Source organism: Megalopta genalis, unplaced genomic scaffold (genome assembly GCF_051020955.1).
Source record: "Megalopta genalis isolate 19385.01 unplaced genomic scaffold, iyMegGena1_principal scaffold0449, whole genome shotgun sequence".
Taxonomy (NCBI): domain Eukaryota; kingdom Metazoa; phylum Arthropoda; class Insecta; order Hymenoptera; family Halictidae; genus Megalopta; species Megalopta genalis.
The window spans coordinates 20801-38836 of record NW_027476518.1 but is presented as its reverse complement, the minus strand read 5'-3'; the positions used below and the strand labels follow the sequence as shown (position 1 = coordinate 38836).

General features: G+C 39.8%; 1 protein-coding gene across 1 annotated transcript; it reads left to right on the top strand.

Moving 5' to 3' along the window:
* Window positions 1–9743: 9743 nt before the first annotated feature.
* Window positions 9744–12467, top strand: LOC143263291 (uncharacterized). Its single transcript, XM_076528380.1, has one exon. The coding sequence runs from the start codon at window positions 9744–9746 to the stop codon at window positions 12465–12467; it is 2724 nt and encodes a 907-aa protein (XP_076384495.1).
* Window positions 12468–18036: the final 5569 nt, after the last annotated feature.

Genomic DNA, 18036 nt, shown 5'->3' with positions numbered 1-18036 from the left:
AAATCATTTGTTTCGCATGGATTTGAAGCTAACTCGTTTGTTTCGCATGCAGTTGAATCTAAATCAACTATATCGGAAGTATTTGAAGCAAAATCATTTCTTTCGAATGGATTTGAAGCTAAACCTTCTACTTCGCATTGATTTGAAGATAAATCATGTGTTTCGGATGGACTTGAAGCAAAATCTTTTGTTTCGCATGCAGTTGATACTGAATCATCTATACCGCAAGTATTCGATGCAAAATCATTTGTTTCGCATGGATTTGAAGCTAAACCTTCTACTTTGCCTTGATTTGAAGTTAAATCATATGTTTCGCATGCATTTGAAGCTAAACCTTCTATTCCGCATTGATTTGAAGCGAAATCATGTGTGTCGCATGCATTTAAAGCTACAACTCCTACTCCGCATGCATTTGAAACTAAAGCTTCTACTCCGCATTAATTTGAATCTAACTCATGTATTTCGCATGGATTCGTAGCTAACTCGTTTGTTTCGCTTCCAGTTGAAGCAAAGTCATTTATATCGCAATTATTTGAAGCTAATACTTTTGTTTCGAATGGATTTGCAACTAAACCTTCTTCTTCGCATTGATTTGAAGCAAAATCATTTCTTTCGCATGCATTTGAAGCTAAAGCTTCTATTCTGCATTGATTTGAAGCTAAATCATGTGTTTCGCATGCATTTGACGCTAAACCTTATACTCCGCATTAATTTGAAGCTAATTCACGTATTTCGCATGGATTCGAAGCTAACTCGTTTGTTTTTCATGGATTGGAAGCTTAACCTTCTTCTTCGCATTGATCTGAAGCTAAATCATGTGTTTCGCATGGATTCGTAGCTAACTCGTTTGTTTCGCTTCCAGTTGAAGCAAAGTCATTTATATCGCAAGTATTTGAAGCTAATACTTTTGTTTCGAATGGATTTGCAGCTAAACCTTCTTCTTCGCATTGATTTGAAGCAAAATCATTTCTTTCGCATGCATTTGAAGCTAAAGCTACTATTCCGCACTGATTTGAAGCTAAATCATGTGTTACGCATGCATTTGGAGCTAAACCTTCCATTCTGCATTGATTTGAAGCTAAATCATGTGTTTCGCATGCATTTGACGCTAAACCTTATACTCCGCATTAATTTGAAGCTAATTCACGTATTTCGCATGGATTCGAAGCTAACTCGTTTGTTTTTCATGGATTGGAAGCTTAACCTTCTTCTTCGCATTGATTTGAAGCTAAATCATGTGTTTCGCATGGATTTGAAGCTAACTCGTTTGTTTCGCATGCAGTTGAAGCTAAATCATATACATCGCAAGTTTTTGAAGCTAAATAATTTGTTTCTTATGGATTTGAAGCTAAACCTTCTGCTTCGCATTGATTGGAAGCTAAATCACTTCTATCGCATGGATTTGAAGCTAAACCTTCTTTTCCGCATTGATTTGAAGCTAAATCAGGTGGGCCGCATGAATTTGAAGCTGACTCGCTTGTTTCGCTTCTAGTAGAAGATAAATCATTTACATCGCAAGTATTTGGAGCTAAATCATGTGTTTCGCATGGATTTGATGCTAAACCTTCTATTCGGCATTGATTTGAAGCTAAATCATGTGTTTCGCATGGATGTGATGCTAAGTCGTTTGCTTCGCATCCAGTTCAAGCTAAATCATTTATGTCGCAAGTATTTGATGCTAAATCATTTGTTACTTAAGGATTTGAAGCTATACCTTCTACTTTACATTGATTTGAAGCTACATCATTTGTTTCGCATGGATTTGAAGCTAAACCTTCTACTTCGCATTGATTTAAGGCTAAATCATGTGTTTCGCATGCATTTGAAGCTAAACCTTCTATTCCGCATTAATTTGAAGCTAAGTCATGTGTTTCGCATGCAATTGAAGCTAAGCCTTCCACAATGCATTGATTTGAAGCTAACTCGTTTGTCTTGCATTCAGTTGAAGCCAAATCATTTATATCGCAAGTATGTGAAGCTAAATCATTTGTTTCGAGTGGATTTGAAGGTAAACTGTCTACTTCGCTTTGATTTGAAGCTAAATCATGCGTTTCGAGTGGATTTGAAGCTAACTTGTTTGTTTCGCATGCAGTTGAATCTAACTCATTTATGTCGCAAGGATTAGAAGCTAAATCATTTATTTCGCATGGATTTAAATCCAAACCATCTATATAGCATTGATTTGAAGCTAAATCAGGTTTTCCGTATGCAGTTGAAGCTAACTCGTTTGTTTAGCATGCATTTGAAGCTACATCATTTACGTCGCAAGTATTTGAAGTACAATCATTTGTTTCGCATGGATATGAAGCTAAACCTTCTATTCCACATTGATTTGAAGCTAATTCATGTGTCTCGCATGGATTTGAAGCTAAACCTTCTACTCCGCATTGATTTGAATCTAAATCTTGCGTTTCGCATGGATTCGAAGCTAACTCGTTTGTTTCGCTTCCAGTTGAACATAAATTATTCATATCGCAAGTATTTGAAGCTAAATCATTTGTTTCGCATGGATTGGAAGCTAAACCTTCTACTTCGCATTGATTTGAAGATAAATCATGTGTTTCGTATGGACTTGTAGCTAACTCTTTTGTTTCGCATGCTCTTGCAATTAAATCATCTATATCGCAAGTATTTGATGCAAAATAATTTGTTTCGCAAGGATTTGATTCTCAACCTACTACCTCGCATTGACTTGAGGCTAAGTCATGTGTTTCGCGTGGATTTGAAGCTTATTCTTTTGTCTTGCATTCAGTTGAAGCCAAATCATTTATATCGCAAGTATGTGAAGCTAAATCATTTGTTTCGAGTGGATTTGAAGGTAAACTGTCTACTTCGCTTTGATTTGAAGCTAAATCATGCGTTTCGAGTGGATTTGAAGCTAACTTGTTTGTTTCGCATGCAGTTGAATCTAACTCATTTATGTCGCAAGGATTAGAAGCTAAATTATTTATTTCGCATGGATTTAAATCCAAACCATCTATATAGCATTGATTTGAAGCTAAATCAGGTTTTCCGTATGCAGTTGAAGCTAACTCGTTTGTTTAGCATGCATTTGAAGCCACATCATTTACGTCGCAAGTATTTGAAGTAAAATCAATTGTTTCGCATGGATATGAAGCTAAACCTTCTACTCCACATTGATTTGAAGCTAATTCATGTGTCTCGCATGGATTTGAAGCTAAACCTTCTACTCCGCATTGATTTGAATCTAAATCTTGCGTTTCGCATGGATTCGAAGCTAACTCGTTTGATTCGCTTCCAGTTGAAGATAAATTATTCATATCGCAAGTATTTGAAGCTAAATCATTTGTTTCGCATGGATTGGAAGCTAAACCTTCTACTTCGCATTGCTTTGAAGATAAATCATGTGTTTCGTATGGACTTGTAGCTAACTCTTTTGTTTCGCATGCTCTTGCAGCTAAATCATCTATATCGCAAGTATTTGAAGCAAAATAATTTGTTTCGCAAGGATTTGATTCTCAACCTACTACCTCGCATTGACTTGAGGCTAAGTCACGTGTTTCGCGTGGATTTGAAGCTTACTCTTTTGCCTTGCATTCAGTTGAAGCCAAATCATTTATATCGCAAGTATGTAAAGCTAAATCATTTGTTTCGAGTGGATTTGAAGGTAAACTGTCTACTTCGCTTTGATTTGAAGCTAAATCATGCGTTTCGAGTGGATTTGAAGCTAACTTGTTTGTTTTGCATGCAGTTGAATCTAACTCATTTATATCTCAAGTATTTGAAGCTAAATCATTTGTTTTGCATGGATTTGAAGCCAAAGCTTCTACTTCGCTTTGATTTGAAGATAAGTCATGTGTTTCGCATGAATTTGAAGCTAACTCGTTTGTTTCGCATTGATTTGAAGCTAAATCAATTGTTTCGCATGGTTTTGAAGCTAATCCTTCTATTTCGCGTTGCTTTGAAGATAAATCATGTGTTTCGCATGATTTTGAAGCTAACTCGCTTGTTTCACTTCCAGTTGAAGCTAAATCATTTATATCGCAAGAATTTGAAGCAAAATCATTTGTTTAGCATGGTTTTGAAGCTGAAACATCTACTCCGCATTCATTTGAAGTTAAATCATGTGTTTCGCATGGATTCGTAGCTAACTGTTTGTTTCGCTTCCAGTTGAAGCAAAGTCATTTATATCGCAAGTATTTGAAGCTAATACTTTTGTTTCGAATGGATTTGCAGCTAAACCTTCTTCTTCGCATTGATTTGAAGCAAAATCATTTCTTTCGCATGCATTTGAAGCTAAAGCTTCTATTCCGCACTGATTTGAAGCTAAATCATTTGTTACGCATGCATTTGGAGCTAAACCTTCCATTCTGCATTGATTTGAAGCTAAATCATGTGTTTCGCATGCATTTGACGCGAAACCTTATACTCCGCATTAATTTGAAGCTAATTCACGTATTTCGCATGGATTCGAAGCTAACTCGTTTGTTTTTCATGGATTGGAAGCTTAACCTTCTTCTTCGCATTGATCTGAAGCTAAATCATGTGTTTCGCATGGATTTGAAGCTAACTCGTTTGTTTCGCATGCAGTTGAAGCTAACTCATTTATGTCGCATGTATTTGAAGCTAAATCATTTGTTTCGCGTGGATTTGAAGGTAAACCTTCTACTTCGCTTTGATTTGAAGATAAGTAATGTTTTCCGCATGGATTTCAAGCTTGCTCGTTTGTTTCGCATGCAGTTGAAGCTACATCATTTATATCGCAAGTATTTGAAGCTAAATCTTTTGTTTCGCACGGATTTTATGCTAAAGCTTCTAATCCGCATTGATTTGAATCTAAATAATGTGTTTCGCATGGATGTGAAGCTAACACGTTTGTTTCGCATCCAGTTCAATCTAAATCAATTATGTCGCAAGTATTTGATGCTAAATCATTTGTTTCTTAAGGATTTGAAGCTATACCTTCTACTTTACATTGATATGAAGCTACATCATTTGTTTCGCATGGATTTGTAGCTAAACTTTTTACTTCGCATTGATTTAAGGCTAAATCATGTGTTTCTCATGCATTTGAAGTTAAACCTTCTATGCCACATTGATTTGAAGCTAAATCATGTGTTTCGCATGCAATTGAAGCTAAGCCATCTACTCTGCATTGATTTGAAGCTAAGTCATGTGTTTCGCATGGATTTTAAGCTAAATCATGTGTTTCCCATGCATTTGAAGCTAAACCTTCTATTCTGCGTTGATTTGAAGCTAAATCATATGTTGCGCATGTATTTGACGCTAAACCATCTACTCCGCATTGATTTCAAGCTAACTCATGTGCTTCGCATGGATTTCAAGCTAACTTGTTTGTATTCGCATGCAGTTGAAGCTAAATAATTTATTTCTCAAGTTTCTGAAGCTAAATCATTTGTTACTTATAGATCTGAAGTTAAACCTTCTACTTCGCTTTGATTTGAAGCTAAATCAATTGTTTCGCATGGATTTGAAGCTAAACTTCTACTTCGCATTGATTTGAAGCTAAATCATGTGTTTCGCATGGATTCGAAGCTAACTCGTTTGTTTTTCATGGATTGGAAGCTTAACCTTCTTCTTCGCATTGATCTGAAGCTAAATCATGTGTTTCGCATGGATTTGAAGCTAACTCGTTTGTTTCGCATGCAGTTGAAGCTAACTCATTTATGTCGCAAGTATTTGAAGCTAAATCAATTGTTTCGCATGGATTTGTAGCTAAAACTTCTACTCCATATTGACTTAATACTAAATCTCGTTTTTCGCATGGATTTTAATCTAACTTGATTGTTTCGCATGCAGTTGAATCTAAATCATTTATATCCCAAGTATTTGAAGCAAAATCATTTGTTTCGCTTGGATTTGAAGCTAAACCTTCTATTTCGCTTTGCTTTGAAGATAAATCATGTATTTCGAAAGATTAGAAGCTAACTCGCTTCTTTCACTTCCAGTTGAAACTAAATCATTTATATCTCAAGTATTTGAAGCTAATTCATGTATTGCACATGGATTTGAAGCTAACTCGTTTGTTTCGCATGCAGTTGAATCTAAATCAACTATATCGGAAGTATTTGAAGCAAAATCATTTCTTTCGAATGGATTTGAAGCTAAACCTTCTACTTCGCATTGATTTGAAGATAAATCATGTGTTTCGGATGGACTTGAAGCAAAATCTTTTGTTTCGCATGCAGTTGATACTAAATCATCTATACCGCAAGTATTCGATGCAAAATCATTTGTTTCGCATGGATTTGAAGCTAAACCTTCTACTTCGCATTGATTTGAAGTTAAATCATATGTTTCGCATGCATTTGAAGCTAAACCTTCTATTCCGCATTGATTTGAAGCGAAATCATGTGTGTCGCATGCATTTGAAGCTAAAACTCCTACTCCGCATGCATTTGAAACTAAAGCTTCTACTCCGCATTAATTTGAATCTAACTCATGTATTTCGCATGGATTTGAGGCTAAATCGTCTGTTTGGCATGGATTTGAAGCCAAAGCTTCTACTTCGCTTTGATCTGAAGCTAAATCATGTGTTTCGCATGGATTTGAAGCTAACTCGTTTGTTTCGCATGCAGTTGAAGCTAACTCATTTATGTCGCAAGTATTTGAAGCTAAATCATTTGTTTCGCGTGGATTTGAAGGTAAACCTTCTACTTCGCTTTGATTTGAAGATAAGTAATGTTTTTCGCATGGATTTCAAGCTTGCTCGTTTGTTTCGCATGCAGTTGAAGCTACATCATTTATATCGCAAGTATTTGAAGCTAAATCTTTTGTTTCGCACGGATTTTATGCTAAAGCTTCTAATCCGCATTGATTTGAATCTAAATAATGTGTTTCGCATGGATGTGAAGCTAACACGTTTGTTTCGCATCCAGTTCAAGCTAAATCAATTATGTCGCAAGTATTTGATGCTAAATCATTTGTTTCTTAAGGATTTGAAGCTATACCTTCTACTTTACATTGATATGAAGCTACATCATTTGTTTCGCATGGATTTGTAGCTAAACTTTTTACTTCGCATTGATTTAAGGCTAAATCATGTGTTTCTCATGCATTTGAAGTTAAACCTTCTATGCCACATTGATTTGAAGCTAAATCATGTGTTTCGCATGCAATTGAAGCTAAGCCATCTACTCTGCATTGATTTGAAGCTAAGTCATGTGTTTCGCATGGATTTTAAGCTAAATCATGTGTTTCCCATGCATTTGAAGCTAAACCTTCTATTCTGCGTTGATTTGAAGCTAAATCATATGTTGCGCATGTATTTGACGCTAAACCATCTACTCCGCATTGATTTCAAGCTAACTCATGTGCTTCGCATGGATTTCAAGCTAACTTGTTTGTATTCGCATGCAGTTGAAGCTAAATAATTTATTTCTCAAGTTTCTGAAGCTAAATCATTTGTTACTTATAGATCTGAAGTTAAACCTTCTACTTCGCTTTGATTTGAAGCTAAATCAATTGTTTCGCATGGATTTGTAGCTAAACTTCTACTTCGCATTGATTTGAAGCTAAATCATGTGTTTCGCATGGATTCGAAGCTAACTCGTTTGTTTCGCATGCAGTTGAAGCTAACTCATTTATGTCGCAAGTATTTGAAGCTAAATCAATTGTTTCGCATGGATTTGTAGCTAAAACTTCTACTCCACATTGACTTAAAACTAAATCTCGTTTTTCGCATGGATTTTAATCTAACTTGATTGTTTCGCATGCAGTTGAATCTAAATCATTTATATCCCAAGTATTTGAAGCAAAATCATTTGTTTCGCTTGGATTTGAAGCTAAACCTTCTATTTCGCTTTGCTTTGAAGATAAATCATGTATTTCGAAAGATTTGAAGCTAACTCGCTTCTTTCACTTCCAGTTGAAACTAAATCATTTATATCTCAAGTATTTGAAGCTAATTCATGTATTGCACATGGATTTGAAGCTAACTCGTTTGTTTCGCATGCAGTTGAATCTAAATCAACTATATCGGAAGTATTTGAAGCAAAATCATTTCTTTCGAATGGATTTGAAGCTAAACCTTCTACTTCGCATTGATTTGAAGATAAATCATGTGTTTCGGATGGACTTGAAGCAAAATCTTTTGTTTCGCATGCAGTTGATACTAAATCATCTATACCGCAAGTATTCGATGCAAAATCATTTGTTTCGCATGGATTTGAAGCTAAACCTTCTACTTCGCATGGATTTGAAGTTAAATCATATGTTTCGCATGCATTTGAAGCTAAACCTTCTATTCCGCATTGATTTGAAGCGAAATCATGTGTGTCGCATGCATTTGAAGCTAAAACTCCTACTCCGCATGCATTTGAAGCTAAAGCTTCTACTCCGCATTAATTTGAATCTAACTCATGTATTTCGCATGGATTTGAGGCTAAATCGTCTGTTTGGCATGGATTTGAAGCCAAAGCTTCTACTTCGCTTTGATTTGAAGATAATTCATGTGTTTCGCATGGATTTGAAGCTAACTCGTTTGTTTCGCATTCAGTTGAAGCTAAATCATTTATATCACTAGAATTTGAAGTTAAATCATTTGTTTTACAGGGATTTGAAGCTATACCTTCTACTTCGCATTGATTTGAAGCTAAATCAATTGTTTCGCATGGTTTTGAAGCTAATCCTTCTATTTCGCGTTGCTTTGAAGATAAATCATGTGTTTCGCATGATTTTGAAGCTAACTCGCTTGTTTCACTTCCAGTTGAAGCTAAATCATGTATATCGCAAGTGTTAGGGTTTATAAAGGTCACAATGAGACCTTTGTTCTGATTTCTCAACAAGAGTGTTAGGGATTCCCCATCTGGGCTTCACGGCGGGGGCCAGACACATAGCTCCTTGATGGCTAGGGGGGTGGGCCTGTCGCCCGTGGCAGAAGTGTTCGTTTTTTGAGCCTGCCGTGATTGGGCAGTTTTTCCTCGCCGCCCACCCTGAAGTAAAGGTAGGGCTAACCGAGGTGACCTCGTGGATGCTACACGATTGTTCGACAGTCCTGATCTGTCCATCCACAGTATTCGTTGTCAGTGGATACAGAGGTCTCCCGGGACGCCCATTGTTGCAGCGCCCGCTTAGCCAAAAAATAGAGTATTAGTCGGCACACAAGGCGTGCAAGTTACAACAAAGCTCGAACGATCGCAAGATCAACCACGAGCAATAACATTTGGTCCTTCGAGCCGGATATTGTGTGGAAAGGTCCACACAGTGCTGTGACATTGTTGGAAGACTTGGCCGTCGACTTGTACATCCAGTGAGGCGCCTGTGTGTGAGGACTTGGCTCAACACCCCCCTGGACGTGATAGCAGCAAGCGGCGTGCATCTTCAAGGGTTGCATCGACCACTAACATTTGATCCGCCAGAGCCGGATACTCGAGTAATTAGATACAGTCCACTGTGTATTCCTTGGTTCTTGCCAGTAAGAACATCATCGTTGAGTTATTCGAGCCGGTTTGCCGAATAACATTTGAAGAAGAACTTCGACCTATTGGAAGTCCGCTGTCAGCTTGTACATCCAGTGCGGCTGCCGTGCGTGGGAATTGAGCTCCCCACCCCTCTGGACGTGATAGGAACAAGCGACAGCCGTCATCAGGGTCCACGCTTCGTGCACGAGACTGCGGACATTGGGCAAGGATCACGCAAGAAAGGACTGCTAGCCGCCAGGAAGCAACGGGCATCCTGTGGGACGATAGAAGTCAAGCTGATCTCACTCCATCCAGTCCGTAAGTCACCATCCCTTTAATTTGTTGTCAGTCGTGCACGTCATGGAGGCAGCAAAGGCATTCTTTACTGAGCGCGGGTCTGTGAAGGCCAGGCTCACCATATTTAAAAGGTTTCTCGAGTCCGAGAGCGCGAACGCGGATCTAATGGCCCTCGAAAAACGCGTAAGAGCAAATGAGAGCCTGTACGAACTTTTCAATAACGTCCAGACTCGAATAGAATGCGCCGTCATAGGTACCTCGTACGAGGAAGCGCAGATTGCCGAGCGCGAGTCCTTTGAAAACGATTACTACTCGATCATGTCCAAGGCTGAGACACTCCTTTTGAAAGCCCGCGAAAACTCAGTCACTGCGACGAACTCCGATTTGAAAATCGGTCTATCTCGGCTCGGGGAGGTCGAAGAGGTCGTTAACGCGGAGGTCGGTAACGCGGAGGTCGGTAACGCGGAGGTCGGTAACGCGGAGGTCGGTGACGCGGAGGTCGGTAACGCGGAGGTCAATGGCAAAGACCACGATCCGTGCGAACAGCACTTTGTTGAAAATACTAGGCGCGACGAGCAGGGGCGATCCATCGTAGCGATCCCGTTCAACGATAGGACTCATGAATTGGGAGAGTCTCGTCCTCAGGCGGAACGTGGGCTTCTGGATTTAGAACGCAAATTCAGGAAGCAGCCCGACCTCCAAGCGCAGTATAAGGAGTTCCTTCGCGAGTATGAAAATCTGGGCCATATGTCAAGATTGGATCCGAAGGACATAGGAGGGGTCAGCGGTAGCTATTACCTGCCTCATCATGCAGTGATGGAAGGCAATAGCACGACCACCAAACTTCGGGTCGTCTTTGATGGCTCAGCGAAAACCGCGTCGGGCGTTCCGTTGAATGATACACAAATGGTAGGCCCCCCCACACAGGATGAGCTGTTAGACATCCTGCTGCGATTTCGTAAACATGGCATTGTTGTGTCCGCGGATGTTGCTAAAATGTATCGGCAGATCGCGGTTAGAGGGGAAGACCGAAGCTACCAAGGCATCCTGTGGCGTTTTTCGGAACACGATGCAATAGGGAGGTACAGTCTCAACACCATCACCTACGGCACCGCGTTCGCTTCCTACTTGGCCACTCGGGTCCTTCAGCAGATCGGGAAATATTGCGCGCACTCGCTGCCGGATGTTAGCGAAGTCATCCGGAGCGACTTCTATGTCGACGATCTGCTGACTTGCGAAACTTGTGAGCAGGCGTTAGTTAAATTGACAACCTCGGTTAGACCGGTGCACCCAGTCTTGAAACTGATTGAAGGGCAGTCATGCTACAGCAAATTGTTACGAATCCTAGCATACGTTCTTAGATTTTGCTCCAAGAGTCAACGGACGGATAAGGCTTCGCGAAGCAAGTGTCAGGGTTCCCCGTCAATCACGGAACTTTCTTCAGCCGAACGAATTGTAATCAGGGTCACGCAAAACCATCACTTTAGCGTCGAAATGAGGCAGCTAGGAGCTAGGCAGCCGTTAGATCGAACAAGCTCGTTATTGTCCCTAAACCCCTTCGTGGACGAGCTCGGGATCATTAGGGTGGGCGGCCGCCTGCGGAATGCTCCGATAGCCTTCTCGCGAAAACATCCGATCTTAATACCAAGTTCCAGTCCTCTGGCAGTCCTGATAATTCGGCGCGAGCATCTCCGATTGTTGCATGCCGGTTGCCAACAAACTCTCGCATCTCTTCACGCGAACTATTGGATTCCATCAGGCGGACGAATCACGCGGAAGGTTGTGCGTAGTTGCATGAGATGCTTCCGGACGAAGCCTGGCGCCGCGCAACCCCAAATGGGTAATTTACCAGCCGATCGCGTTACTCCTTTTTCTACGTGCGGCGTGGACTATGCCGGCCCGTTTCTAGTAGTGGACAGCGGGCGCTCTCGAACTAGTAGAAAGGCCTATCTGTGCCTGTTTGTTTGCTTTGTGACCAAGGCAGTTCACTTGGAGTTGGCAGTGGATTTGACCACTGATTCATTTCTGAACGGCCTACGTAGATTCACTGCGCGACGAGGAATGTGTCGTGTCATACACTCGGACAATGGCACGAATTTTATTGGAGCGCGAAATGAGTTAAGGGACCTGGGTCACTTTCTGGCATCCCCCGCTCACAACGACAAGGTTAAAGGGGCATTGGCTCAAAACAAGATCCAATGGCAGCTGATCCCCCCACGTGCGCCGCATTTTGGCGGATTGTGGGAGCGGGCGGTCCGTTCCGTCAAGACGCACCTGAGACGTGTGAGAGGCGAGCAGAGGCTCACATTTGAGGAGATGTGTACAGTACTAACACAGGTTGAAGCCTGTCTTAACTCCCGTCCCTTCCATCCTTTGTCGTCCGATCCTTCTGACCTGAACCCACTGTCGCCTGGTCACTTCTTGGTGGGAGAGGCGTTGACGGCATTGCCTCATGTCCATCTCCTGGACACCCCGCGAAACCGGCTGAATAGGTTTCAGTTGTTACAGCAGATGGTTCAGCACTTCTGGAAGCGCTGGCACGAGGAATACCTGCATGGGCTCCAACAGCGTCGGAAATGGAGACAAGGATGCGCTGTTGTTCCCAAGGTCGGGGACATGGTCCTTATCAAGGAGGACAACCTTCCACCCCTGAAGTGGGCATTGGGACGCGTGGTTGAGCTGCATCCGGGCCAGGATGGCATCTGCAGAGTGTCCACCATTCGCACTACCCGTGGAATGCTCAAGAGACCAGCGTCTAAAATTTGTGTGCTGCCCATAGAAGACTAAGCGAACACTAAGTAGAAATAGTTTGCGTTGAGTAGTTTTAGTCACATTATTCAACTGTTCTCATAGTTCATTGTTGTACTAGTTTATAACCACTAGCATTGTATTACGATATGTTCGCTTAATTTTTAGTGCAATTGAACTAGATTAGTTCAAGGTGGGCGGTATGTTAGGGTTTATAAAGGTCACAATGAGACCTTTGTTCTGATTTCTCAACAAGAGTGTTAGGGATTCCCCATCTGGGCTTCACGGCGGGGGCCAGACACATAACTCCTTGATGGCTAGGGGGGTGGGCCTGTCACCCCGTGGCAGAAGTGTTAGTTTTCGAGCATCGTAAAACTCATGGGCCCCGTCGACAGTTTTATGGTGGTCCTCCGTGAAGGACTTATCTCTGATTTACGACCAGGCGTTAGCGGAGTTGGGACTTGGACCACACGGCGCGATTGCTTCCAGATGGGGTAGATTTCCAAATTTTCCCATGAGGAGGAAGCTCATCTGGAGGCGTTCGCGGTACCCTTTCCAAAGGTTCCAACCAATTAGCGTTCGTTTTTTGAGCCTGCCGTGATTGGGCAGTTTTTCCTCGCCGCCCACCCTGAAGTAAAGGTAGGGCTAACCGAGGTGACCTCGTGGATGCTACACGATTGTTCGACAGTCCTGATCTGTCCATCCACAGTATTCGTTGTCAGTGGATACAGAGGTCTCCCGGGAAGCCCATTGTTGCAGCGCCCGGTTAGCCAACAAATAGAGTATTAGTCGGCACACAAGGCGTGCAAGTTACAACAAAGCTCGAACGATCGCAAGATCAACCACGAGCAATAACAGCAAGTATTTGATCTAAATCTTTTTTTTCGCATGGATTAGAAGCTAACTCGCTTGTTTCGCTTCCAGTTGAAGCTATATCATTTATATCGCTAGTATTTGAAGTTAAATCATTTGTTTCGCATGGATTTGAAGCTAACTCGTTTGTTTCGCATGCAGTTGAAGCTATATCATTTATATCGCAAGTATTTGAAGCTAAATCATTTGTTTCGCATGAATTTGAAGCTAAATCTTCTACCTCGCATTGATTTGAAGCTAAATCATGTGTTTCGAATGAATGTGAAGCTAACTCGTTTGTTTCGCATGCATTTGAATCTATTTCGTTTATATCGCAAGTATTTGAAGCTAAATCTTTTTTTTCGCATGAATTAGAAGCTAATTCGCTTGTTTCGCTTTCAGTTGATGCTAAATCATTTATATCGCTAGTATTTGCAGGTAAATCATTTGTTTCGCATGGATTTGAAGCTAAACCTTCTACTCCGCATTGATTTGAAGTTAAATCATGTGTTTCGCATGCATTTGAAGCTAAACCTTCTATTCCGCATTGATTTGAAGCAAAATCATGTGTGTCGCATGCATTTGAAGCTAAAACTCCTACTCCGCATGCATTTGAAGCTAAAGCTTCTACTTCGCATTGATTTGAAGATAAATCATGTGTTTCGCATGGGTTAGAAGCTAACTCGCTTGTTTCGCTTCCAGTTGAAGCTAAATCATTTATATCGCAAGTATTTGAATCTAAATCATTTGTTTCGCATGGATTTGTAGCTAAAACTTCTACTCCACATTGACTTAAAACTAAATCTCGTTTTTCGCATGGATTTGAATCTAACTTGATTGTTTCGCATGCAGTTGAATCTAAATCATTTATATCCCAAGTATTTGAATCAAAATCATTTGTTTCGCTTGGATTTGAAGCTAAACCTTATTCTTCGCATTGATTTGAAGCTAAATCATGTGTTTCGCATGGATTTGAAACTAACTCGTTTGATTCACGTGCAGTTGAAGCTAAATCATTTATATTGCAAGTATTTGAAGCTAAACAATTTGTTTCGCAATGATTTGATGCTAAACCTTCTACCTCGCATTGATTTGAGGCTATGCCATGTGGTTCGCATGGATTTGAAGCTTACTCTTCTGTTTCGCATGCTGTTGAAGCTAAATCATTTATATCGCCAGTATTTGAAGCTAAATCATTTATTTCGTAAGGATTTGAAGATAAACCTTCCACTCCGCATTGATTTGAAGCTAAATCATGTGTTTCGCATTGATTCGTATCTAACTCGTTTGATTCGCTTCCAGTTGTAGCAAAGTAATTTATATCGCAAGTATTTGAAGCTAAAACATTTGTTTCGCATGGATTTGAAGCTAAACCATCAACTTCGCATTGGTTGGAAGCTAAATCACTTGTTCCGCATGGATTTGAATCTCAACCTTCTACCTCGCAATGATTTGAGTCTAAGTCATGTATTTCGCATGGATTTGAAGCTAACACTTTTGTTTCGCATGCCGTTGATGCTAAATCATTTATATCGCAAGGATTAGAAGCTAAATCATTTATTTCGCATGGATTTAAATCCAAACCATCTATATAGCATTGATTTGAAGCTAAATCAGGTTTTCCGTATGCAGTTGAAGATAACTCGTTTGTTTAGCATGCATTTGAAGCTACATCATTTACGTCGCAAGTATTTGAAGTAAAATCATTTGTTTCGCATGGATATGAAGCTATACCTTCTACTCCATATTGATTTGAAGCTAATTCATGTGTCTCGCATGGATTTGAAGCTAAACCTTCTACTTCGCATTGATTTGAAGTTGAATCATATGTTTCACATGCATTTGAAGCTAAACCTTCTATTCCGCATTGATTTGAAGCGAAATCATGTGTGTCGCATGCATTTGAAGCTAAAACTCCTACTCCGCATGCATTTGAAGCTAAAGCTTCTACTCCGCATTAATTTGAATCTAACTCATGTATTTCGCATGGATTTGAGGCTAAATCGTCTGATGGCATGGATTTGAAGCCAAACCTTCTGCTTCGCATTGATCTGAAGCTAAATCATGTGTTTCGCATGGATTTGAAGCTAACTCGTTTGTTTCGCATGCAGTTGAAGCTAACTCATTTATATCGCAAGTATTTGAAGCTAAATCATTTGTTTCGCGTGGATTTGAAGGTAAACCTTCTACTTCGCTTTGATTTGAAGATAAGTAATGTTTTTCGCATGGATTTCAAGCTTGCTCGTTTGTTTCGCATGCAGTTGAAGCTACATCATTTATATGGCAAGTATTTGAAGCTAAATCTTTTGTTTCGCACGGATTTTATGCTAAAGCTTCTAGTCCGCATTGATTTGAATCTAAATACTGTGTTTCGCATGGATGTGAAGCTAACACGTTTGTTTCGCTTCCAGTTGAAGCTAAATCATTTATATCGCAAGTATTTGAAGCTAATACTTTTGTTTCGAATGGATTTGCAGCTAAACCTTCTTCTTCGCATTGATTTGAAGCAAAATCATTTCTTTCGCATGCATTTGAAGCTAAAGCTTCTATTCCGCACTGATTTGAAGCTAAATCATGTGTTACGCATGCATTTGGAGCTAAACCTTCCATTCTGCATTGATTTGAAGCTAAATCATGTGTTTCGCATGCATTTGACGCTAAACCTTATACTCCGCATTAATTTGAAGCTAATTCACGTATTTCGCATGGATTCGAAGCTAACTCTTTTGTTTTTCATGGATTGGAAGCTTAACCTTCTTCTTCGCATCGATCTGAAGCTAAATCATGTGTTTCGCATGGATTTGAAGCTAACTCGTTTGTTTCGCATGCAGTTGAAGCTAACTCATTTATGTCGCAAGTATTTGAAGCTAAATCATTTGTTTCGCATGGATTTAAATCCAAACCATCTATATAGCATTGATTTGAAGCTAATTCATGTGTCTCGCATGGATTTGAAGCTAAACCTTCTACTCCGCATTGATTTGAATCTAAATCTTGCGTTTCGCATGGATTCGAAGCTAACTCGTTTGTTTCGCTTCCAGTTGAAGATAAATTATTCATATCGCAAGTATTTGAAGCTAAATCATTTGTTTCGCATGGATTCGAAGCTAAACCTTCTACTTCGCATTGATTTGAAGATAAATCATGTGTTTCGTATGGACTTGTAGCTAACTCTTTTGTTTCGCATGCTCTTGCAGCTAAATCATCTATATCGCAAGTATTTGAAGCAAAATAATTTGTTTCGCAAGGATTTGATTCTCAACCTACTACCTCGCATTGACTTGAGGCTAAGTCACGTGTTTCGCGTGGATTTGAAGCTTACTCTTTTGTTTCGCATGCTGTTGAAGCCAAATCATTTATATCGCAAGAATTTGAAGCAAAATCATTTGTTTAGCATGGTTTTGAAGCTGAAACATCTACTCCGCATTCATTTGAAGCTAAATCATGTGTTTCGCATGGATTCGTAGCTAACTCGTTTGTTTCGCTTCCAGTTGAAGCAAAGTCATTTATATCGCAAGTATTTGAAGCTAATACTTTTGTTTCGAATGGATTTGCAGCTAAACCTTCTTCTTCGCATTGATCTGAAGCTAAATCATTTGTTTCGCATGGATTTGAAGCTAACTCGTTTCTTTCGCATGCAGTTGAAGCTAACTCATTTATGTCGCAAGTATTTGAAGATAAATCATTTGTTTCGCATGGATTTGAAGCTTACTCGCTTGTTTCGCTTCCAGTTGAAGCTAAATCATTTATATCGCAAGTATTCGAAGGTAAATTATTTGTTTCGCATTGATTTGAAGCTAAACCTTCTACTCGGCATTGATTTGAATCTAAATCTCGTGTTTTGCATGGATTTGAATCTAGCTTGTTTGTTTCGCATGCAGTTGAATCCAAATCATTTATATCGCAAGTATTTGAAGCAAAATCATTTGTTTGTCTTGGATTTAATGCTAAACCTTCTTCTTCGCACTGATTTGAAGCTAAATCATGTGTTTCGAATGAATGTGAAGCTAACTCGTTTGTTTCGCATGCATTTGAAGCTATATCGTTTATATCGCAAGTATTAGAAGCTAAATCATTTGTTTCGCTTGGATTTGAAGCTAAACCTATTACTTCGCATTGATTTGAAACTAAATCATGTGTTTCCAATGAATATGTAGCTTACTCGTTTGTTTCGCATGCATTTGAAGCTATATCATTTATATCGTAAGTATTTGAAGCTAAATCATTTGTTTCGCACGGATTTGAAGCTAAACCTTCTACTTCGCATTGCCTTGAAGACAAATCATGTGTTTCGCATGGATTTGAAGCTAACTCGTTTGTTTCGCATGCAGTTGAATCTAAATCATTTATATCGCAAGTATTTGAAGCAAAATCATTTGTTTCTCTTGGATTTGAAGCTAAACCTTCTTCTTCGCATTGATTTGAAGCTAAATCATGTGTTTCGAATGAATGTGAAGCTAACTCGTTTGTTTCGCATGCATTTGAAGCTATATCGTTTATATCCCAAGTACTTGAAGATAAATCTATTGTTTCGCATGGATTAGAAGCTAACTCGCTTGTATCGCTTCCAGTTGAAGCTATATCATTTATATCGCAAGTATTTGAAGCTAAATCATTTGGTTCGCATGGATTTGAAGCTAAACCTTCTACTTCGCATTGCTTTGAACCTAAGTCATGTGTTTCGAATGAATGTGAAGCTAACTCGTTTGTATCGCATGCATTTGAAGCTATATCGTTTATATCCCAAGTAATTGAA

Excerpts from the sequence above, each read along its gene's own strand:
- LOC143263291 (XM_076528380.1), top strand. The coding sequence starts at position 9,744 with ATGGAGGCAGCAAAGGCATTCTTTACTGAGCGCGGGTCTGTGAAGGCC.